Below are 25,599 nucleotides of genomic sequence, written 5' to 3' on the forward strand. Positions count from 1 at the left end.
TGTAGTGTAGACACTACAGTGACAGGCGGGGTTTTTCCATTGCTATGGTAAATCCACCTTCTCAAGAGGCAGTAGATAAAATAATTCTTCCGTCAATCTATCAACCTAGCTGCATCTACAGTGGGGATTAGGTCAACCTAACTGACACATGAGGCATTAAATTTTTTACATCCCTGAGCAATGTATGTAGGTTGACCTAAATCTTAGGTATAGAGCAGCTTCAGACAAGATTCAGACTTCCCCAAATGGTCTATACCAGTGGTTCTCAAGCTTTTGTACTGGTGACCCCCTTCAAATAGCAAGCCTCTGAGTGTGACACTTTTATAAATTAAAAACACTTCTTAATATATTTAACACCATTATAAATGCTGGATGCAAAGCGAGGTTTGGGGTGGAGGCTGACAGCTCGCGACCCCCTGAGGGGTCCCGACCCCCAGTTTGAGAACCCCTGGTCTATACCAATCTTTCTCAGTGACTGGTCCATGGCAGCCTTCTTGCCAGGCCTCAGATTTTCCTGACGCAGTTTAGGAAGGCAGCAAGCTGGTACCTGGTATCAAAAAGGTTGAGAAACACTGGTTTATATCATAGTGGGAGTTTAGGCCCCAAGCCTGTCAAATGTTAACTTCATTAATATTTATAGTCTCTTTGATTTCAGTTTAAGGATGTGCTTAAGTCTTTGCACTATGGGGCTTTAGACATTTTTTACTTTATGGGAAACACAGTTATCTGAGAAGACCAAGAGGAATAAGCCTGAATTACAAAGGACCTGTACCCAAAGTGAACATCGGTATTTTGTGGGGTTTTTTTAAATATTACTTTAAAGTTTCCCATCATTGGAAAGGAAATTGTTAGGCAAGTGCTGAGATAAGACTTCTGCTTTTCTTTTAAACTCTGTGGTTTTTCATCTATCAAGCTACCCTTACCCAATTTGTCTATTTCATCTGTCAGCTGCATCCTCTAGTCTCTGTATCCTAGATTGTAAGCTCTGGGGGAAGGGACTGTCGTCTTTGTTACTTCTTTGTATTGTGCTGTTCCTTGATTAGGATTCCTTGGTGCTACAGTAATATAAATAACAGACCACCGACTGCAGCATCAGCGTGGTTATTCTGACCTGACACCAAGTCCATAGCCATAAGCACACACCACATTAGAGAGCATCTTGACTACGTACATACTGTATGTCTGGGAGCCCAGTAATCTGATGCATCCCTTACTGAAGGCACCAGTGGTGGTTCTGTCCACCACACAACAGAACCGCTAACCCAGGAACCTATCCTTGCAACAAAGCCCGTTGCCAACTCTGTCCACATATCTATTCAGGGGATATCATCATAGGGCCTAATCACATCAGCCACACTATCAGAGGCTCATTCACCTGCGCATCTACCAATGTGATATATGCCATCATGTGCCAGCAATGCCCCTCTGCCATGTACATTGGCCAAACTGGACAGTCTCTACAGTAAAAGAATGAATGGACACAAATCAGACGTCAAGAATTATAACATTCAAAAACCAGTTGGAGAACACTTCAATCTCTCTGGTCACTCGATCACAGACCTAAGAGTGGCTATCCTTCAACAAAAAAGCTTCAAAAACAGACTCCAACGAGAGACTGCTGAATTGGAATTAATTTGCAAACTGGATACAATTAATTTAGGCTTGAATAGAGACTGGGAATGGATGAGTCATTACACAAAGTAAAACTATTTCCCCATGGTATTTCTCCCTCCCACCCCACCCCCCACTGTTCCTCTGATATTCTTGTTAACTGCTGGAATTAGCCTACCTTGCTTGTCACCATGAAAGGTTTTCCTCCTTTTTCCCTCCCTGCTGCTGGTGATGGCTTATCTTAAGTGATCACTCTCCTTACAGTGTGTATGATAAACCCATTGTTTCATGTTCTCTGTGTGTATATAAATCTCTCCTCTGTTTTTTCCACCAAATGCATCCGATGAAGTGAGCTGTAGCTCACGAAAGCTTATGCTCTAATAAATTTGTTAGTCTCTAAGGTGCCACAAGTACTCCTTTTCTTTTTATAAAATAAATGGATGGAAAGGGAACATAAATTCTACAGGTTTCAGAGGATGTTGATCAGGTGGTTCCGCAGTTTCTTTGAGAGTGTGTGGCACAAGCTGTCAGCATAGTCTGTGTGGTATGTAGATTGTAATGGATTTTTTTACCTTCAGTCCTTTCGGTATGATGTCCATCTGTTTGCATTTGGAGAGGAAGATGATGTCTGTCTGTATCTGTGCGAGTTTTTTCATGAAGTTGACAGACTTCCACTCTATACGGCTAAATTCAGTGCCTTGCATAATGACAGGTTTCAGAGGATGTTGATCAGGTGGTTCCGCAGTTTCTTTGAGAATGTGTGGCACAAGCTGTCATGTGAAGTAAGACTTCCATTATTTAGTAATCCTGACATCAGCAGATTCTGCACCTGTGACATGGGCGTAAAAGGCTGTAGCTAGAAACTTCAGCTATTTTGCTGCCTATAATAGTTTGAGAGTTCACTAATAATAATAATAATAATTAACAATAGTATTTCTTCCCAGGAATCAGCTAAACTTTTTTTAATGTTTTATATTGCCACTTACCTTTTTGAACCTAATACTGAAGGTAGCCAGCTGGATGAAAATGTATTGGTTGTGGTATTGCAATGTGAGAGCAAGAGATGGTAAATTAGTTTCCCGCCTCCTATAATATTGGCCTGGGTTTTACAAAACTTTTACACGGTTAATACTGGAAAAGTAAATGTCTTGTTTAGTTAGCTCTTGAGGGTTTTTTTCGTTTAAGAAAAAAGTCAAATCAAGTCCTAATATAAGATACTGTATTAAAAGCACTAGAAAGAGGTGTAGCTCTCTGTTTATCTGCAAAACAGATACAATATAGACATCCCCACGCTGGCCTGCCAAATTTCCCTCCTCTGGCCTGCCAAATATACCTCACTGCTGACCTAGAGGGTCTGTTTTCAGGGTGAAATAGGTAGTTCAGTATCTGTACCTGTTCGATTACTGAGCTCTCCTCTGAGGCTGCCGACAATGGTTGCAGCTAGTACTCTGCTTGAGGTTTTTTATATATAGATAGATTCTTTCTTTTACACAATGAGCTGAACTAAGATGACAGTTCTTCATTGGTATTGTTTATAGTTGTTTTAGGAGTATAATAAAGTATACTAATCATTGAATTAAATAAGGGTAAAATAAATAATTTTACAGGATTGATTAGAATTGGTCTTTTTATAGTCAACAGTAGTGTTCTCATATTCAGTGTGTGTATATGTGTTTGTGTTTGAATAAATTAGGCCTTAATTCATTGGCTTTAGGTGTGCTTTTGTTAAGTTAATGCTTTGATCTCTTTTTCAGCGTACACAAACTTTGCTGAAAGAATACAAAGAACGGGAAAAGTCCAATGTATTTAAAGATAAACGTTTTGGTGAATATAATACCAAAATAAGCCCAGAAGAGAAGATGATGAAGAGGTTCTCTTTGGAACGACAGGTAAAGTATAGGAATGAAAAATAATTTTTAAAAAAATGTAGAAATTTTTAATTTGCCAAACAAAGTTTTCTGTAAATAATACATTGCTTGGTCCCTAAGGATTATATCAAAACCTATAACATAGCAACCATACCTAACTTTCATTTTTTTACTCCAACACATTCTGTTTTCTGAAAACCTATCTGCACCTTTTACTCGATCTAAATGAATTCCAGAATTAGAGCTCATAAAAAAAATTATAGAAAATTTCAGAATTTTTGGTGGAAATCAGAAAACCAAAAAATGTTGGCCAAAAACTGAAATAGTTTGGTTGTTGGGGATTTGGGGATTTTTATGAAAAATCAAAATTTTCTATGTAAAGGAGACATTTTTCATGAAAAAAATTTTATCAAAAATTGATTTTTGTATTAAAAACGTTTTTGCTCAGAATATTTTTGACCAGTCCTATCCAAAATAAAGATTTTAAAGCTGAATTATTTTAACATTTACAAAATTGTGATTTTGGGGGGGGGGGAGTTAAACTAGACAAAATTCAGTTTCATTCCCACAAAATGTAAATCCTTTAATTGTCATTAAACACTATTTCATGTTCTTACCGACACTCCTGAAAAAGGCCATTTCCCTTGATGACCCATGAAGCTCATTTTAGGATCTTACCGCTCTAAGACAGTGATCCCCAAACTTTTTACCTCGTGCTTCCCCTTGTTCTCCCCCTCGCCTGGAGTGGGGCCGCTGCTCCAGGAGGGGAGGATGTGAACAGGGTAAGGGGGCTAAGACTGGGGCCACAACTGAGGGCGGAGCCAAATGTGGTGCCAAGGCCAGCAGCTGGGGCCAGGAGCAAAGCTCAGTGGTGCTCCCTCCCTGCCCCCTGTGGAGGCTGGCCCAGGCCCCAGCCACACACCCTGAACATTCCTCCGTGCCCCCCTCGGGGAGCACACTCTACAGTTTGGGGACCTCTGCTCTAAGAAGTGGAATCAGTTTGGAATACTATATCGTCTCTTTCATGTTTGGACTCCTGAATTAAGCAGCATGGTTCCATGTGCAGAAAATTCTAGGAATAAGATTGTTATTGGAAAGCTTAACTAATTTTTTAGTGGTTATTAAGTCTGAAACATTTTATTAAAAAAAAAAGTGTTTTTTTAATATATACAAAATCTAAGCTTGCTTTTGTAGTAATTTTACCATTTTTTAACTAATAAAATAAGCCCTTCCCCAGAATACTGAGCCTGATTCACCACTTACACTAGTTTAATTCTGTAGTTTCTACGATGGATTTAATGGAAAGTAAAAACTGGTGTGAGATGCTCACAGTTTCTCGCTTTAATGTATCTGAATGAAATTGAAGGCTTATTAATGTTGTTAAAATAACAGAGAAATGAAACAGGGTTCTTCTGGGCTAAACTGAAAATATTAGCTTCTGGGGGGAATAAATCTTTGTTGACTAGCTGTCGTTAACTGGTATTAATCTGAAAAATGTCTCATTCGTAAATTGATTGGTTTGTTTATTTTTCACAGCAAACTCATGAAAAGAAAAGTATCTATAATCTCAATGAAGATGAAGAATTGACCCATTATGGCCAATCTTTAGCAGATATTGAAAAACTTAATGATGTTATTGATAGCGACAGTGATACTGAAGAAAGAGGAATATTGTCAGGTAAGAAAAATCAAACTGATACCTTAATACATTTTTATCCAATCTAATTTTCATTGTTAATATAGCTGTGTGAATTGTTATGTACCCTGCTTTCATTGAAAAATAATGTAAAGAAAAGGTTCAGATTTGAATCAGCCTTCTGTTCTCTTTAGTCTGATAGAAAATGGTGACTAGAACTGGTAAGTGCCAATATCATGTTGAAATTTTTAACCATTCACGATTTTAAGAAATATGTATAATATTTCATCACATCGTAATTGACTTTTCACATATGGATTATCCTTAAAGTAAGTGCATTCAGAATTAAAATAAACTGGTTTAAAATCAACTATTTAGAGATGCCAGGATGCTTGCAAGTATGGCACATTATAGGTGGCACCAATAGGAACACCTGGAGTTGAGGCTGCATTATACATTCCATTATAAGAAGACCCTGTTTTCAGTTGCTTTATAACTTTACACACATACACGTTGGGCTGAATTGTTTTTTGGGGGGAAATTTCAGCACAAACAGGGCAGCCATTTCTCAGAACAAAGGGAAAAATACATTGTTTTGTCCACGTTAAAACAAATAACATTTTGTTTTCTACATTTCTTTCGACCAGATTATGAGCCCCCTACTTACAATAGTGAGCAGTTACTCACACTGATAGTCTAATTGAAGTCAGCGGGATTTCTTGTGTCAATAAGTGCTCACTAATGTGAGTAAGGGTTTTGTAATCTGGTCATTTGGGTATAATTGTTCACAGATGATGTAAATTTAAAATTCTTTCCATACTGATTTTTATCTTTTCTATTTGGCAAATCTAGAGCTAGTTTCTGCAACTCTTAGTCATGTGAGTAATCTATATTTATGCAAGTATCTCCCTTGACTTGGAGAGGTCTACATATATCAATAAATATTGCTCACTGAATAAAGGTTGTTTGCAGCTATGTTTGGCTAGATAGATAGGTAAAAGCCAACCTGGCTGCTTTTTGTTTACTACCTTTATTTTATCTATGTCTTTAATGTCAATAGAAATGTGCACACCTCTTGCAGTAGTGTTTGTGAATGTTCTGCTAATGAGTAAGTGGTAGGAGTTCATGCATTGTAGGCCCTATTGGACTACTGGACCTGAGCAAAGCAAATTGCAGTATCATGGCCTTAGTTGCGTTAAAACAGTAGCTGATTTCTTTTTAACTTGATGAAAGATAGCTTTAAAGAAAAAAATAGATATTTAATTCTGTAGCCCAGTAGATTATAAACACTTTACATAAAAATTTTGTTTTAAACAGGTTTTCAGGTTATTTCATTTTTGGGTACTCGTTGAATAAAACCACTGAACACACAAATTGCCTTACATGAAAGTTAGGAGAGTGAACATAAGCAAAAAAATCCATTGTTGAGGCTAACATACTATCGTAGGTTTCTCTCATGGGGCATATGTCCTTGTGATGTCTGAAGCCTTGGTCTGCCTTTTTGTAGTCCAGTGGAACTACCCATGTTCTTAAAATTAATTGTTTCTACATATCTGCGGGATCAGGGCCTAAGTTTATGTGCTCTTACAGATTAAACACAGTCAGTGTCTGGTAATTAAAGCACATTCTATTCTTGGCATAAACCTTTTCTGGAATGTTGGTCAAGTCACTTGACTTCTCTGTGCTCTTATCTGTAAAATAGGAATAATAATGCTTATCTTCACATTAATATATTAAATTAAACCACACAACACTAAAGTGCTTTGAGGTCATCAGATAAAAAGTGCTATATTGCTGTCTTAAATCAAAAAGTATCTTTTGCCTGTGTGTATTTGAAAGGAAACTTAACAAAGTTTGGAAATCCAAGGTGATGGTGGGAATCCTTTTCTGAAAAGTCTTATCTTAACTTAGGCCAAACATCAATCTTTATCAGCAGAAATGGGGTTTAAACTTTGGTTAACTAGCTATTTTATTCTTACATGGAATCCATCAGTTGCTCCTGTGCCTTAATGATAGGGAAATAGCAACCCAACAGCTTAAGGAGAGCATAAATCTATAGATTCATTAATCCTTTCAATTCTCTTTTTTTCAGCTGAGCTAACTGCTGCTCACTTTGGAGGTGGTGGAGGTCTTCTTCGTAAGAAAGCACTCATTGGGGAAGAAGATGAAGAGGAGGAAAAACCTAAATCTCGCAGGGAGCTCATTGAAGAGCTGATTGCCAAATCCAAACAAGAGAAGGTGAGTTTATAGCCTTTGAATAAAAAAATCTGGACAGACAACATTAAATACCACATCATTTCCCATATGAAAACTTACAGAAGGCAGAAAATCTTCAGTAAAACCATTATCAGCTTTAGGACATGGAAACCACCAAATCCTCTCTCTTCACAGGAGAAGAATATTGGTGGCACAGTAAGCAGAGGGGATATGGCTTTCTAAATATATAGCCAAAAGATCATATACCTGACGCTGTTTACCTTGGGAAAACTGTATAGAGTTTCTGCCTCTCTGTAGGTTCCCAAACCCTCCACCTATGAACTCTGTTAGTGTGGCTAATTTGTTTGCCATGCTCTCCCCTTGAGTCACCCATTGCAGGTTTGTGCTACTTCCTTTGTCAAGGGTGCTTAACGCTGCAAAATAGGAGTTGATATGAACTAATTTTTTATTATATATTTGTTTTTGACTATATATATATATATATAGACCTCATTTGCTCTTGATGCTGCAGGTGATCTTCCTTTACTCCTATAGGAATTCTGCACCACTGTACTTGCGCAGAATTATGTCCCCTGCAGGTTTCTTTGCTTCCCCACAGAAAAATGACTTTCTGACAGGGAAGCCACAAGAGCGGTCATGAAACCCTTCCCTGCAGAAGGGTTTTGGGTGCCCAGGGCAGCCAGCAGAAGGGTAAATCACTGTGGGGCATGGGGCAGGACTGAGGAAGACCCCTACCCTGCACCAGGCTCACCTGTTAGTCCGGGCTGGGCTGGGCTGGGGAGGACAGGACTTCCTCTTCCCCTGCACGGCATCCGGGGCTGTATCAGACCCACCCCCAGATTTCTACTCTGGCTGTAGGAAGATCTGCAAACTCTCCCCTCTCCTGTGCTTCCTGCGCCCATCGTTCTTCAGCTGCAGGGGGATCACTGTATAGGGAGATGCTCCACCATCCACCCAACCCCCAGGCATCCAGACCCCCTCATACCCAGACCCTCCTGCTGAGCCTCATTCCCCCTGCACTTGGACCACGCCAGCAAGCCACCCGCACCTGGATCCACACCCCACTGAGCCCCACTCCCCCAGCATCTGGACCCCCCTCACCTGCCAAACTCTATCTTCCCCCACTCAGACCCTTCCCCCACCCGCTGAGCCCCAACTACCTTCACTTGGACCCCCATTAGTTGCGTTACCCTTGCACCCAGAACACCTCCAGCAAGCCCCTGTGCATCCAGGTCCTGCCCAGACCGTCCCGCACAGAACCCTCTCAACCCACTCCTGGATCCCCCCCACAATAAGCCCCTCCATATTTGAAGCCTGCCTTGCTGAGCCTCCCTGTCCACACCTGATGCACCTGGCACAGAGGGGCAGGACCTGCCCTTGTGCTGTGTCAAGGTTGGGTGCAGCCTCATTGCTGAGTTTGTGTACCGGGGGGAGCCGAACAGTGATCTCCCACCTCTATGCAGCTAGTGGCCTGTGCTCCCCAATACTATGCTGGAGCCTTCACATTTATTTGACAGATAAAATTTGCAGAATTTTAAAATATTGTGTGCAAAATTTTTAATTATTTTGGCGCAGAATGCTCTCAAGAGTATTCCTTGTTCAGTTACATACATTACCAATTGAACAATAATTATGTTGTATACATATTTTTATTTTTCTAGAGAGAGAGACAAACTCAGAGAGAGAATGCCTTGGAACTCACAGAAAAACTTGACACTGACTGGAAGGAAATCCAAACCCTCCTCTCCCACAAAACCCCCAAATCAGAGAGGAAGGATAAAGAAGAGGAGAAACCCAAGGTAAAGTTTTGGCAATACGGGTTGTTTTGTTGCAACTGATTTGACTCCAGTACTAGAACCAAAGTAGTGATTGACAGTGAAGTGGGAAATTGATCACTAGTTATTTGTAGCTGATCGTTTCTAATTAAAATATTAAAAATACACCTCTACCCCGATATAACACGCCCCAATACAACATGAATTGGGATATAACACGGTAAAGCAAGCTCTGGGGGGGTGGGGCTGCGCGTTCCAGAGGATCAGTGCGTCAGAGTGTCTGCCTCCCACACGCTGCTCTGAGCAGCGTGTTATGGGTGTCGGGCCGGGGCCGAAGGGTTGGATATGGGGCAGAGAGTCTCGGGGTGGTCAGAGGACAGGGAGCAGAGGGGGGTTGGATGGTTTGGAGGTTCTGGGTCGGGGCGGTCGGGATGGGAAACAGGGGCATTGGATAGGGTGTGGGAGTCCTGGGGGGCCTGTCAGGGGCGGGGGTGTGGATAGGGGACAGGGAGTGGGCGGGGTTTGGATGGGTCGGGGGTTCTGAGGAGTCAGTCAGGCGGCGGGAAGTGACTATTAATAACGGAAATGCTCGAGGCTAAAGCAAGTTTGATATAACGCGGTTTCATCTATAACACGGTAAGATTTTTTTGGCTCCTGAGGACCGCATTATATCAGGGTAGAGCTTTAATGCCCTGTGTTTTAGTTAAATTGAAAGAATTCTACAGCCTTTGAGGGAGTTTCATGTCAGAATTATGAGGTTGGAAGGATCTTAGTAGATACTAATTTTAGAGAAAAATAAAAGGATTCATATTAAGTATTTTAAGATTTATATTCCCAGTAAGTGCATCATAACTCTGGCTACCCTTTGTCCTTTTTCATTAGCTGTTGAATTTGAGAGAGATTCCTTGTTGAATAAAAATGCGAACAATATTCTTGTTTGTTTTTAAGACAAACATTTTCCTGACAAGTTAGCATCTGTTTGAAAAGGACATCGGCTGACTTTGTAAATGCCTTTGAAATGTCTTTTGTACACAAATTCTTTAACTTAGCAATAGCTTCTTGTGGCAGTAACTTCACTTCTGCCTCAGTTGGCCTATGAAATCTCTCTTGAGACTTTAAAAAGGGTGAAAATACTAGTGATTTGGGTAGATTCATTGTGAAAGTGAACTCAAATTCTAACAGGTAGACAAATCTATTATCCCATGAATAACTGATCAGGTTTTTTGCTAGGGACAGGCATAATGGGTGTTAAATTGAGATGTGAGACCCCTGCGGATTTTGTTTTGAGATCTGTTGGATACAGAGAAAATGGGAATCAGTGGTGTTCTGTTGCATTCGTATGCAGTTTGAGAGATAATTCATAATCTGGTTTAGTATAAGAGGAAAATTTTGTCAGACTTATTTCTCTAACTTTTAGACAAGTGTCATGGTCTAGTGGATTACGCATGTGACTGGGAACTAGGAATTTCTGAATTCCAGTTTCATCTCTACCACTGAGTTTGCAGTGTGGCTTTGGGCATGTTGATTAATTGTACCTCAGTTTCCCTATCTGTCAAATGAGGATAATGCCTTCATAACAGAGATATAACTCATGTTTTGTACAGTGCTTTGAAGATATAAAGTCCTATGTAAGTTATAATTTTATTAAAAAAATCTTGTCTGTATTTTTAAGGGATATATTTTTTTTTATGACTTCATATTTACAAATGTACGTATGTTTTGTAGAATGAGAATTTTCCTGGAGGGGGAAGTCTTCATGAATTTCAGTTTCCACCCATTAGTCTTTCCCTTGACCTTGTATTGTGTTGGCCTTCCTTCCCTCCTTCTCCAGAGCCAATCATAGTCATTCCTGAACGAGCCAGAGGGCAACCTGTGGAGGAGCACAGAAAGTAATATATTTATTAATTATGAAATTGTGTATTTCTTTAGCCTGATGAGTATGATATGATTGTTCGAGAACTTGGGTTTGAGATGAAGGCGCAACCCTCTGACAGGATGAAGACCGAGGAAGAGTTGGCAAAAGAGGAGCAAGAAAGACTCCAAAAATTAGAGGTACCAGAGTGTTTCAAATTGTTTTGTAGCCCTCCCATTGGTAGTGACCTCTTACAGTTTTTTGACATTGCTTAACCTCAGTTTGAAAGCAGTCATACTAAAAATTGCAGGAGACGAATCTGAGAATAAGTCCCCTGTCCGATTCTAATGACACTATTTGCATTAATACACTGATCTCGTGATTTGCCCTTTTTTTTTCCATGGATTTTTAATTTGACCATTAAAAAAAATGGGCTGAATACTTTGCTTGTGAGATTACATAGCAAGAGAACTAATTCCCTCCCCTTCCCCCCAGTTAAAAACAAGTAGCACATTGGCTATCTTTTATATATCATTCAGACCAAAGATGTGCTTAAACTTTGTTAGATGAACCTGTTTGGTGCACGGGAGCTGAGTTAACATCTGGGCAAATCCTGCACCGCTTCCCTCCTGTAGCTGCAAAGGGTCCCCTGGCAATTGCGTTGACGTGATTCTGCTCTGTGGAGGGGTAGGATTTGCCTGGGAAGGTTTGCATGTTCCCTACACAATATGGAGCTCAGTGCTCCCTGGGCATCAGTTTCCCAGAGAGTTAAAATTCCTTTCCAAGCCCTATATTTTGTTCAAACCCATTTTAAATATAGGAAATACTCATGCACATTGCAGAAACATAAAACTCTAAAGAAGCTACTACTTTCTGGTAAATAATATGTTTACAGAAATATGTATTTAAGATAATATACGTAGATAAATAAATATTTCATTACCAAATATACACAAGGCTTTTGATAAATGATCTATTTCAACACCTTCCAAATACAATTTAGAATATACACAGTCAGACTAATTTACCAGTCCCACCCACCAAAACAAGGAAACTCAAGAGTTCAGGCTAATATGTTATCATGTCTCTGCTTTTTATTGTTCCTTCCTCTCTTCTGCTAGGTGAATAGTGGTAGTTAAGAATTTATTTTCTCTTTGATTTTCTTTTCTTAATTATCTGTATTTTCTCCAAAATTTTCATACAAAGTAATTTAGGTCATGTGTACTATATTGTCCCTCCCCGAATTTATTTTAAATCACAGGCTGATAGACTGCGTCGAATGCATGGAAAAGATGAACAGGAGAATAAAAAGAAACCCAAGCATATGTCAGCTGACGATTTAGCAGATGGCTTCATCCTGGATAAAGATGACAGATGTTTACTTTCTTATAAAGTAAGAATTTGATTGTTTTATAGTGACTTTCAAAGTCACTGAAATGAAGAGAAAATCATTTCAGATGAAACAGAACCCTTTTCTGTTCACTTTATTATTTTTATCTACGTGCTGCACTTTCCACCTGAACTTCATTCCCTGAAGTAGGGCTGCTTTGGTCATGCTGGCAATGTAAAGCAGCCTAAAGTCTGCATAGAGAACCACCCCTGTGTAAGGAGATCACCTGGTGGTGTCATCAGCATTGTAGCTCCTACATCATCCACTTCTGTGCAACCAGCATAAGGGCTATAGATGTGGTTTCCCTCCACTTAGAAGGAACAGACTGGTACACAACAGTCCTGGGAGATCATAAAAGTGATTTAACGCAAATTTTATTAAATGCCTCCTCCTCCTTCCCCTGGGTTGTGCTGTGTATCTCTTAGTTGCAGCGGAGGATCAGAGCTCTCATAAAGTCACCTTTGTCCTTCATATGGAGGGATCACTGTGTTTTGAATGCATTGGTTTAGCTGAATGATTATACTCTCTGAAAAATGACCCTGTAAAAACAGCATAGTGGGGTTTCATGTTTCTTTCATTTTCTCAATGTCAAATATACTTGGTTAACTAACAAGAAAAACAAGGGCTCGGTTGCTGCAAATTATACATGGCATCTGACATACACTCTCATGTATAATCACCAGGAATAAAGATCCTGTAACTAGGCATGGTGTATGAGGCAGACTATAAATAGATTCCTCTATAGGGTCAGTATTAGTTCTACACTTCCAACAGGAATAAAAGGTAATAAAACTTTATTCTGGGGGCAAAGTTTTCCTTGTCTTACATCCTTTGTAATCTCACTGAGAACAGTTGAGTTACAAAATGTGCAAGTCAGAACAGAATTTGGCCCACCCTCAGCTCTTATTCAGGTCAAGTTGTTGGGGCTTCTAACATCTTGGGATCAAACCCATATTAAGGGCTAAATGCCCCTTGTCCTATTAATACAAAAGTCCCATAGAAGGCACTTTTTAAATAGAGTTGAAGTCTTCCATTTGTGGTGCAACTCTTTGGCTACAAACACTGCTCCCTGGCTGCCCATCTTCCAACTTTTCCATCCCCAGCACTGCTTTTCCTGCATGTCACCTGACTGTCTGTCGCTCAATTGCTCCCAATCCACCCCAGCTTTCTTCCTCTTGGTTTCTACTGATCCATCATCCCTCTACAACTGATACCCTGTCTTCTGTGTACTGTCTGAGCCAAACTTTTATCTATAACCAACTGATCCACCTGATATACCACTGGATTTTAATTAAGGTTCAATTTGTATCAAATTCAGAGATGAGAGGGTCATAATCTGATGCATTTCTAGTAATGCAAGTAAGGACGTTATTTTAAATTATAATTTTTAATCCAACAATATTCCTGTAAACTATTGAATGGTTTCTTTTCTCTGTTAATAGGGTGGAAAACTAAATGTTGGAAATGAAGAGGAAGAGGGTGGGAATGAAGAAGAGGAGGGAGAGAGTGAAGAAGAAAGGGAGGGAGAACCTGGTAGAGAAGATGAGGAAGAAGCAATGGTTGAGGAAGATGATGCTACAGATAGTCCCTCTGACCTTGAATCTGACATGGGGAGTGAGGAAGAGGTCACTGCAAATGAAGAAAAGAAGAAGAAACACAAAGGAAATGAAAAGAAATTGCAAAGTGAGGAAGAAGAAAATGCTAAGATAGAAGCTGCCAGATCTGAGCTTCCTTACACATTTACTGGTAAGATTCCAACAGACAAAACCCCCCTCTATCTATTCAGTCAATTTGTTGGAGCCCTATGTATCTGGTACCATTGGACTCCTTGTTGTTTTTGTGGATACAGACTAACACGGTTACCCCCTGATATTATGTATCTGAGGCTCCACATCCTTTTTGCACTCCTTCTGGCCAATGAGTACTGGACGTGACTCTTCACATCTTGAAAACACGATTTGTTGTCAGCAAGCAGAATTTCTCTGAGTAGCATGAGAAAATCCTTTTCTGTCCAGGAGCTGAGTAGGCTATTTCTATTGACCCTTTCATCCCCTAGAAGTGAAAGACAAAAAGCCTTGACTGAAATCAAGTGTCATGTAAGATTGTATCCAGTGTTGTCTCAAGAACAAACGTACAGCCTGCACAGAATAGTGTTGTCTTGCAGAAAAGAACAGACAATAATTTTCTAGTATGTATTGAAAACTAGGAACAGGTGTGCATTGTGTCTGAAATAAAGTCAGCTTGTCTTAGAAGAAGCTCACAGAAGTGGTATTCTGCCCGTTCTTAACATAGTGTCTGTAATAGAACACTGTGGGGCTTAGTATCTTTAGAATAGATCTGTGGTTGTGGAGAAAGGAAACTATGCTGCATGCTGTATAGAATATTCATTCTTGTTAACTGACTATTTCACCAAATTAGTATGCCAGTAAGGAATACTGAAATACAGTATTTAAACGAGCTATGCTGAAATTAGACAACCGTTCACACCACTTTGCCAGTGTTTGCAGTTTCCATTTGATGGCAGGTGAAACAATAACATACATTGAATATAGTACTTTAAATTGAATTCAGCAAAGAACTCTAAGAAAATAAAATGGTTAAGGTTTTATAAAACACTATGACTGGCACATGTGTATTTTTTTTTCCATTAGTGGGTAGGCTCTTATATTTCTTATATGTTCCATAGAAAATGCTTGGTTATTGTGACTTTAAAATTACACAGTTAGTACTATTATAAAAACACAAGCCAGAAAATATAGACTTATGGTTAAATGGACACTGAGCTTGAGCTCTGCTTGTGTGTGTGTGTGTGTGGTGCAATCCAGTTTTAACTATATGATTGCATACTATGTCTCAAATAACACAATGTTAATGTTTTTATTAATGTTTAAAATATGTTAACTTAAAAATGTTTCCAGCAGTTTTATTGTTCTGTTCTGATTTGAAATAGGTTGTTTTCCAAAAGTTTAACATAGTAAATATTTTCTAATTTATATTTAAGTTCAACTGGGTATGCTTGATTCTTGTTTTTATTTTTATAATAGTTCCAGAATCCTATGAGAAACTTAAATCTTTACTATTTGGAAGAATAATAGAAGAACAGCTAGTTATCCTAGAGAGGATTCAGAAGTGCAATCATCCAAGTCTTGCAGTGGGAAACAAAGCAAAGTTAGAAGTATGTTTGAGTTTTTAAATGAACTTTGAATGCTAAAGTGAATTTGCTAAGTATTCAAGGAGCCATTTGAAATATATTGGTTCTGTATTCACATTATTTGAAGAAAGCTTTATTCAAACTGTACATATGGAAGAACCTAGGCAGTGTTCGTTTGCTATGTTCTGTCTCATTATTTTTCTATGCTTTTAAAAATATCTGTATTTAAATACATATCTACACACATACAAAGAAAAAAAATGTAATGGTTTTAACATGGTATGTTTCTTGCAGAAACTGTTTGGCTTCCTTCTGGAGTACATTGGGGAGTTAGCAACTGTAGAACCACCAGAGCTCAGAACTATTGACAAATTGGTTCTGTAAGTAATAAAACATGTTGACTGTGGCCCCTTCATGGTGATTCGAAGGGAAAAGATAGTTGCCTGGTAATAAAACACATAGTGCGTTACTTAATTAAATTATCCTACTAACATTGAAAGCTACTGGTTTTCTATTTACTTTATTGTGTTTTAACATTGTTTCTTTTAGTGCCTTAGTCGTTAATTGTATTAAAAAGCTTCCAACATTCCAGAAGGAAATTAATAGAATTCTCAGTTTGCATGAGACACTCCATAGGTGTTAGAGCTATAGAATTATGTAATTACACACACACAAACTATTGTAAAGGAAAGTTATTTAGATTACTAAGTCAAGCATTTGAAAGTTAGGCAATGCCAGATTTAGGGTTGCCCATGCAACATTAGTTTTGTCCTGTGTTCATCCTGTGCACTAAATGAGGCAGGGGACCAAGTGCAAAATGTGATCAGGTAATTAGAGACTGTATCATAATGCATTCATGTAAATCTGGCATTACCTAATTTTTGAGTGAGTGACCTTTCAACTTGAATAATTTTCTTTCAACATAGAGGTGGGTTTTGTGTATGTAATTTCCTGGTGTGTGCTTTAATTTTTATTATTTTTTTTAAGGAAAGAGTAAAAATTTTATTCAACTGAAACAATCTCCCCATCATGCATCATAAACAGGATTTGAACCTTGAACTGTCAGCATTGCAGTGCAGACTTGAGCTACAGGACTATCTGTATTAGCTTGCAGCAGGAGAAGGTTGTTATCGCAGAGGGGAGGGTGGGTCTCTAGCACCATGTGCATGTCCAGGCGATGGTGGCAGAATCCTGGTCTGGTCTAGCACTCTTCTCCCTGGGAGATGGAGGGCTCCTGCCCCTAGAAGATAGAGATGGGAGGCTAGAGCCATGTTCTTGGTCTGGGGTTTGTGGTCAGGGAAGGGGGAGCCTGGCTCTGCACTCCTGTCACCTCACCACCTCAGTTGATCTGAGCACTCCCAGATGCTTCCTGTACAGCATACATGCTGCTGGCATCACTTTGGTGGTGGCATGGGCTAGACTATTTAGAATATTTGTTGTTGTTGTTTTGTCATGCTTCAATTTTTTCCTGAGGCATGCCGGCAAGAGAGAAGAAATGATGATTTTTAGCAGTTTATATCTCAGCTTAACCTGAATGGAATTTCATGGGACAAAAAAAGCACTTCTCTAGCCTGAGGACTTTGTTCCTACTCAGTTCCAAAACCCTGCTGCAAACAATGGTGGAGTTAAAGCTTTTTTGGGGGTGGGGGGAAGAAATCTTTTGTAATGGAAGGTGTAAGGCAACCTAAATACAAGGGTTGCTATCACCTTCTCCTTATAACAATATGACCTTAAAATGCCACATCTGGGAAAACATGAAAAGATGATGAAACTATGTGCCATTGCCTGTTGAGCAGAATCTAAGCATCTGAGCATTCTGAACACACATTCCATTTACTTCAATACCTAGACACAATAACTCTAATGGTCATGAAAGTCAGAAAGAAGTCTTCAGATCATGCTACCTTAACATAGTTTTTGAATAAAACAGTATATTTTTGTATTAGAAATTCATAGTTAAAAAACCCACAAACCTATAAGTGAGGGAATATTTCACAAGCCCTAATGAAAAATGTCAATCTAGTAAATCAGAAGCATAGCAGACACATGTGTGCATCCATTAATTGTCTTCTGCAGAAATAATTTTATTCAGAATATTAATTGGCACTTTGTGTTTAGTCTAGCACAAATAACATTTCCAAAGATGCATAAAAATCATAGTTCTTTATTAATATTAATGGTGTAATGGTCATGGTGACTTGTGTTTCTTGTTAATAGGCCGTTGTACAGTCTTTGCCAGATGTTTCCTGAAGCTGCAAGTAACAGCGTTAAGTTTGTCATCCAAGATGCTGCACATGACATGGAAGAAATGATTGAAATCAAAGGCCGTGCAACATTTCCAGGGCTAGATATGGTAATTAACACATTTTGTTTAGAAAAGTCTGTTGCTTTTTCCGTTAGTGTAAAATACCAGGGTGACATTAAATCTTGTTTTGCATTTCACAGCTTATAATTCAAGACATGACACATTGCAGCTTCTGTGGGTTTTCTATGCCCTGAATTGCCTATCCTGGAATAAATAAATATTACAGAACAGAAGCATGACAGCAGAAATATTAATTGAGAGGAGAAAACCCTGTTTGATTCTAAATGAACTGATTTGCAGGTTTTTTATTCAGTCTTAAAATAACTGAACGTAGTTTTGCCTGAGACTTGAGCGTAGGATTCTGCGTGTTCCATGCAACACTTAATAACATTGCTAAAATTACTGCCATCTAGAGCAAGGGAAGGTTGTCCTTCCTATCTTTGATCAATGAATATTTTTTTCTCAGTTAAATAAACTGTTTAAAATAAAAAGTCTCCATAGAGATTTAGTATTCTACAGTGCAAAAACTTTTCTGCATCATTAAGAAACAGAACTGTGGATGTAATACAATAATATTTTGAGATGTAGATATGATAGACAATAAATTAGGGACCTTGGAATGAAATAGTTGAGCATCGCTCTTTGCTAGTGCTTCACAGTTCTTTTGGCTATCCTAAATCTATGAATAGACTCTTCAACTATAGGCAGTTGGATATTTGGGAATTCAGGATGGGATATATTTAAAATAGTGACAATTTATTGTTTGATAACCTGCTTAAAGGACAAGCTATAAGTCAATGTTTGATTCAAAGGGAACTGCTTGCCTCATCTCTCCAGGCTTAATGGAGTAGTACAAGAGTGAAGACTGTAATTAGTGTACTGGAGTAAAACAGACTAAGAGGAGACAATTAGCAGACATAAGAGATTTTTAAGATTGGGTAGGTTGGTTTTACTTGAGTCATTATTCCAATGTGGTTTGGGCAGTGCTTGTGAATGCATCATGGAAGACTGTGTCCACTTCTAGCTTCTACATTTACTATGTCACTGTCACAATTACCAGGTTAACTGAACCGCTGACCTCTTATCTTTTGGGATGGAATTTTTAGTCTGGGCCATAGGCTTAAGTCTTCTCTGATCAATCATGATTGCCTCAGCAGGCCTGACTTATCTTCAGTGCTTGCAGTTCATTTCACTCTGAGATCCAGTAACCAAACAGCCGCCTTAGAGCAAAGTATTATTTATTTAGAACAAAAGCATTATAGAGAAAACTATCCATTTTCCATATAGGAATCCTGGTAGGTCTGAGCTTCCAAACCTTTGAAGACCAACAGGGTGTGGGTCTCTTCTCTTAACTCACCAACCAGTTCTCTGTCCAGCTTCAAGGAGAGTGCTTGTTTAGTCCTTTTGATCACCCACATTGTCTTTCAAATTTGTGCCATGATGTCCTTATCTGGGGAGCCATTGTATTGCCTGTTTGTTCTTCCAACAGCTCCCATTGAAGTAAAGTAATATAGACACACAATAAATATTCCACTGCTCCAATATGTTGTACAGTCTCTCAGTAACTAGGTTACATATCAATTATTACTTCTCAGTATTCTTGAGATTACTACATAGAGGTCCATGTCAAGAGTCACATTATATGTAAAACCAATTAAGATACTCGGAGTTATTTACTGTATTCTAATTTCTTAATCTGTTTTATCCTTTTTTCAGCTCATTTATTTGAAAATTACTGCAATACTATTTCCTACCTCTGACTTCTGGCACCCAGTAGTAACACCTGCATTGGTATATATGAGTCAGTTACTTACTAAGGTATGTCTGAATATTTTACTTCAGTATAAAGTTCAATCCTTCCATTTCTGTCTTATACTCCAATTTAAAATGCAATGAGATTAAGATATATATTTAGAACTTTTTTGAAAGAATAGCTAGGAATACGTTTTGGTAGTGTGTTTATATCAGTAACTGTCAGGAAACTATTTTTGGTTGAGGAGTAAAGTCCCACTTAGAGTAAAGTCTTACTCTTACAAGGTCACATCCACTGAGTTGTCATACAAAAACTCCACACTTGAACTTGAGTGCCTGGTATTAAACGAGGATGTTGCATAACAGGCATCATAGAAATTTGGTGGAACGATGATAATCAGTGGGACACAGTAAAGCCAGGGAACAAAATATATATGACAGAATAGTTTGTGATTTTGGGGGAGTGGCACTGTGTGTGAAAGGAAGTATAGAGTTAAATATAGAAAAATCACAAATGAATTACACTGTGCCATAGAATCTGTTATGGCTTGAAATTCCATACTTGAATAATATCAACCTCTTGACCAGGATGGTGATTATGAAATGCTCAGGAAGATTAGGGAGGCTACAAAAACAGAAAACCCAATAATAATGGGGGATTTCTTCTATCCCCATATTGACTAGGCGCATGACCTCCAGACAGATGCAGAGATAAAATTTCTAGACATCACTAATGACTGCTTCTTGCAGCAGCTTGTCTTGGAACCTACCAGGAGAGAGGCAATTCTTGATTTAGTCTTAAGTGTAGCACAGGATCTGGTCTAAGGGGAATATAGCTGAACCACTTAGTAAAAGTAACCATAATGTAATTAAATTGAACCTCTTTGTAGGGGGGGAAAATGCCAAAGAAACCAACCAAAATAGCATTTAATTTCAAAAAGGTAACTACACAAAAATGAGGAAGCTAGTTAAAAGGAAATTAAAAGAAACAATCACAAGAGTGAAATGCCTGCAAGCTGAATGGAAACCATTTAAGAACATCATAATAGAGGCTGAAACTAAATGTATACCCCTATGACATTTCAGGGTACAATCCAGACCAGTGGGAGGTTGTCTCACCACCTGCCCTGCAACCTCTGATGCATCACAGTGATTTGCTGTTGTAGCTTGCAACATGGATCCCTCAAACATCCAAACAGCTTGTAGGTCATACCCTGAGTGCCTGTGTATAGCTGCAACATGCCAGCACGCTCCAGTTACATGGTGGCTTCGACCAGTCTTGATTATCATTTACTGAGTGACCACAACACACTTCCAGTCCTGAATTTTCCTCCAAAACGTGTGTTGTGCTTCGTCCAGCTCTTTCCTGGACAGTTCAGAAATTTTAGGTCCGTTGCCCCATGACAGAACAATATCCAACAGTTGGCTACTTTAAATGGAGTTACCCAAACAATTCAGTTTAAATGCAACACTGGATTAGTTAGATAAACTTGTTTTATTCTTTAATCAAAGTAAAAAGAGAGAGTTTAAGTGGGTACAAGTATAAGGCATTAAAGTCAGAAATGTTTACAAAACAAAGATGAAATGCTTCCTAGTACTAAAACTTAACAAAATAAACTTGGTTCAAGGTTACCACATGCTCCCAGCAACAAGGCTGACCAAATTTCAGGTCAGGAGCTCTCCCACAGTCAAATGGCTATTTTTTTTGCCTTAGGTGAAAGAGATGGATAGGGAGATGTACCTTGGGGTGCTTTTGTGTCTCACTTCTATAGTCCAGTTCCCCTTTTAAATGTATTTTCTGAAGCCTACCCCTAAATCAGGGTCGGCAACCTTCGTCATGCAGCCCATCAGGGTAATCTGCAGATGGGCCGCAAGACATATTGTTGACATTGACTGTCCACAGGCACGGCCCCCTGCAGTTCACAGTGGCGGACAGCTAACATAAACAAAATGTCTCGCAGTGCGCCAGCAGATTACCCTGATGGGCCATGTGTCGAAGGTTGCCGACCCCTGCCCTAGATAAAGTTTATTTCCGCTGTGAGGATGGAGACGGAAGCACATGGTGAAAGAGGTTCCATGCTGTTGTTTGCTAAAATGCAGAGCTGTTTGTTCCGGTCACCCTTCCTTACCAAAGAATGGCCAATTGACAGGTGATTGCCCATCAACTTTGATCACACCTGGCTAGACGTGTCTGCTAGTTTTTTGTCTGTGAGGAACCAGTTTATCCACTCCCCAGATTTGTCTGGTAACTATATTTGTTATAATTTCATCTTATATTCATAATTTTACATATAGTGTTGCTACATAAATTTCACCATGGTATTACTGACCAGTGAGGTATTAGTTTTTTCAAATGATACCTCACAAAGCATAATTTTACATATTATTACAATAGTGTGTAGGCTGTGAATACTGGGTGAATTTGATCACAACCCCAAATTAAAAAAACAGAGGACCAAAAAAAAAATGCCACCATCACTAAACCACTGAGTAAGAGGTGTTTAGAGGCAAAAAGGCATCCTTTAAAAGTTGGAGTTAAATCCTACTGAGGAAAGTAGAAAGGAGCATTAACTCTGGAAAGTCAAGTATAAAAGTATAATTAGGCAGGCCAAAAAAGAATTGGAAGAGCTACTAGCAAAAGACACAAAAACTGACAGCAAACATTTTTAAGTACATCAGAAGCAGGAAGTCTGCCAAACTATCAGTGGGGCCCACTGGACAATCAAGGTACTAAAGGAGTATTCAAGGAAGAAAAGGCCATTGCAGAGATACAAAATGAATTCTTTGCATTGTTTTTTTTTATTGGAGAGGATGTGGGTAAGATCCCCACACCCAAACAGAGCCATTCTTTTTAGGTGACACGTCTGAGAAACTGTCCAAGATTGAGGTGTCAGTAAAAAACATTGTGGAACAAATTGATAAATTAAACAGTAATAAGTCACCAGATGGTATTCTCCCAAGAGTTCTGACAGAACTCAAATCTGAAATTGCAGAACTGCTAACTATGGTATGTAACCTATCATTAGGCTTGGTACCAGGCTTGGTATCAGACGACTGGAAGATAGCTAATGTAACATTGATTTTTTTAAGAGAGGCTCCAGAGGCAGTCCTGGCAATTACAGGCTGGAGAACCTAACTTCAGTACTGGACAAATTGGTAAAAAACATAATAAAGAACAGAGTTATCAGGCACATAGATGAACATGATATGTTGAGAAAGAGTCAATGCTGCTTTTGTAAAGGGAAATCATACCTCACCCATCTCTTAGAATTCTTTGAGGAGGTCATCAAGCACGTGGACCAGTGTGATCCAATGTATATAGTATACTATATACTATAGAATGACTTTGACAAGATCTCATACCAAACTACGCAGCCAGGAAAGTTACAGATGATAAGGCAGAAAATATCATAAGGCCACTATATAAATCGCTGATATGTGCACATCTTGAATACTGTATGCAGTTCTGGTCTCCCTGTCCCAAAAGCAATATATTAGGACTGGAAAGGGTAGAAAGAGAGGTAACAAAGCCAATTAGAGGGGAGATTAAAAAGACTGAGACTGTTCATCTTAGAAAAGAGACAACTAAGGGGGAGATATGATAAGAGGTCTATAAAATCATGAGTGGTGTGGAGAAAGTGAATTGGGAAGTGTTATTTACCCCTTCACATAACAAAAGAACCAGGGGTGCTCAATGAAATTAATAGGCACCAGGTGTAAAACAAACATAAGGAAGTACTTCTTCACACAACATACAGTCAACATATGGAACCTGTTGCCAGAAGTTGTTGTGAAGGCCAAAAGTATAAGTAGGTTCAGAGAAGAATTAGATAAATTCTTGGAGGATAGGTGCATCAATGATTATTACCCAAGATGGTCAGGGATGGAACTCCATGCTCTAGGTGTCCCTAAATATCTGATTTCCAGAAGCTGGGACTAGACAACAGAAAATGCATCATCTGATAATTGCCCTGTTCTGTTCCTTCTGCTGAAGAATCTGGCATTAGCTGCTGCCAGAAGACAGGATACTGGGCTAGATGGACCATTGGTCTGACCCAGTAAAGCCATTCTTGTGTTAGTATATAAAGTCTGTGAGAGTCATGGAATATAGTGGGTACATGATCCGATTCATTAGTGATGCTATCTTCCATATATGCTAATAGCTCTTATTTAAGAGGGACAGTTGATTTTATTTATAAAATATCTATTCTGTCCTTCCAGAACTTGCCTAACTACATTAAAATATATTGAACAAAAGTGTCTCATTTTTCAATCTTAAAGCCCTATTTATATAATTGAAATGTCCAGATTCAGTTGCTCCTACCTCATATGAGGTGCAGAGTTACTTTGAAATCTGGTTGTTCTTTAGTTCATTCCTAAAAGTGGACATCACAACACTGTGACCAAAATTTAACAGATGAGCAAATAATAGAATAAGCATCACAGAAACAAAACAAGATATAAAAAGGAAGTAATTCTTGTTGCGCTTTAGTGCCCTCTAGTGGTTAAAAGTGGTTAAAGTAGTTTTGGCAAGGTTTCTACTGAATTCTGCACATCCTCCCTTCAATGAGGTAAGTGTCAAATTTTCCTAGGGACGAGCAACACATATTAAAAATGACTCCCGTTAAAAATGTATTAGATAATTTTTTTAAAAGCTGCTAAAAATGACTGGTTGGTTAGATCATACATTTTTGTGAAACTTATTAAAATCTCTCTATCAGAGGTTCTTTTTGCTCATGGCATAAAGCCTTAATTTTCATACTAATACGTTAATGCAGAGGTTTTTTTTATTTTTTGTTAGTGCCAAGTCATGACACTACAAGATGTTGTTAAAGGATTGTTTGTGTGCTGTTTGTTCCTGGAATATGTATCACTGTCTCAAAGATTCATACCAGAACTTATCAATTTCCTCATTGGAATGCTTCACATAGCTGTACCCCAAAAACAACTACAGAGTAAGTTTGCTTGGAATGATAAATATGAATGTGCATTTGTTTTTATACCTCAAGCTTCCTTGCAATTAAAAATTCTACCTTCAGAGCTTCATGTTGCAAATGAAAGACCAAGTCATCTCCTAGATAGATCTCCTGAGCTGACCAGGAAACTAAGCTCTCAAATGCTGCAGTTCCCAGGAGATCCACCAGACACAAGCGTGATCTGTGTGGAAGCCTTCTTCTTCCACACTGCTTCCCAGCCCCATAGAAAAACAGCTCCTTCCCCTTTGGCATCACGGTGTAGTGAGGAAACCCGTGTGAGTTAATGCTGATAAAGTTAATTTCTGTGGAGTTGTGGGGGTAGCAATTGATGCTGCAGACTGCAGCTGATGCTACCCACTCCTCACCTGATAACCAGAATGCCAGCAGAACTGCAGTGAGGCTTCCATGCAATCAGGATACAAGGAAGGTGTATGCCACAAAGCTGATATTCTCCCTCCTTGCATACCTGCCTGGATTTACCTCCCCTTGCACTTATATTAACAGAGGGGGAAATCTGGCCTGTAATGTAGAGCAATCTTCATATTTAGCACTTTGCGACCACATCATCTCTGACTGTCTCTTTAATTTAGCCTTTTCTACTTGTTCATGATTTCAGCCTCTCTCTTTTTCTGGGCACTCTTTCTAGGTGCAAAGATGACATGTTTTTTTCTTTGTCAGGGAATTTAGTGACAGTAATTCACCAATAAGGGGAAGAGGAGAGTTGTTGCTGAATCATGGAAATCAAATGCTTGCTTGCAATACTTTCTCCATTGTTCAAACTTTGATATGATTTATCGCCGATAGGTCTGTAAATTGTTACCGATGTGAAACTTCCCTACAAGTAGTGCTGGTTTCTAATTATGTGTGTGGTGAGGGAAAGTTAAATAAAATGTCTGTTAGTGCTATAGCAACACTAATCTGTATAGATATTAATTACTTCCACATAGAATATCAACATTTTTGTGTGAGATATATTTTAAAGCTTTGGTATTTGAAGCATGTATAAAAATCCAATCATGTTTTAGAAATTCACATTAGAACTATTGACATATTTGCTGTGCAATTT

General features: G+C 38.8%; 1 protein-coding gene across 2 annotated transcripts in view; it reads left to right on the forward strand.

Moving 5' to 3' along the window:
* NOP14 (NOP14 nucleolar protein) overlaps positions 1–25,599 on the forward strand; it is a 37,657-nt gene that overhangs the window by 3,920 nt on the left and 8,138 nt on the right. For both annotated transcript variants that reach the window (XM_038399203.2, XM_043512531.1), the window contains exons 2-13: positions 3,366–3,500; positions 5,016–5,157; positions 7,208–7,353; positions 8,994–9,131; positions 11,037–11,159; positions 12,221–12,352; positions 13,792–14,095; positions 15,394–15,524; positions 15,795–15,880; positions 17,718–17,853; positions 19,522–19,623; positions 24,359–24,512. In XM_038399203.2, the coding sequence (XP_038255131.1) occupies positions 3,366–3,500; positions 5,016–5,157; positions 7,208–7,353; positions 8,994–9,131; positions 11,037–11,159; positions 12,221–12,352; positions 13,792–14,095; positions 15,394–15,524; positions 15,795–15,880; positions 17,718–17,853; positions 19,522–19,623; positions 24,359–24,512 (1,729 nt within the window). The remainder of the gene's footprint in view (positions 1–3,365; positions 3,501–5,015; positions 5,158–7,207; positions 7,354–8,993; positions 9,132–11,036; positions 11,160–12,220; positions 12,353–13,791; positions 14,096–15,393; positions 15,525–15,794; positions 15,881–17,717; positions 17,854–19,521; positions 19,624–24,358; positions 24,513–25,599) is intronic.

The sequence above is a fragment of the Dermochelys coriacea genome, chromosome 4 (assembly GCF_009764565.3).
Source record: "Dermochelys coriacea isolate rDerCor1 chromosome 4, rDerCor1.pri.v4, whole genome shotgun sequence".
Taxonomy (NCBI): Eukaryota; Metazoa; Chordata; order Testudines; family Dermochelyidae; genus Dermochelys; species Dermochelys coriacea.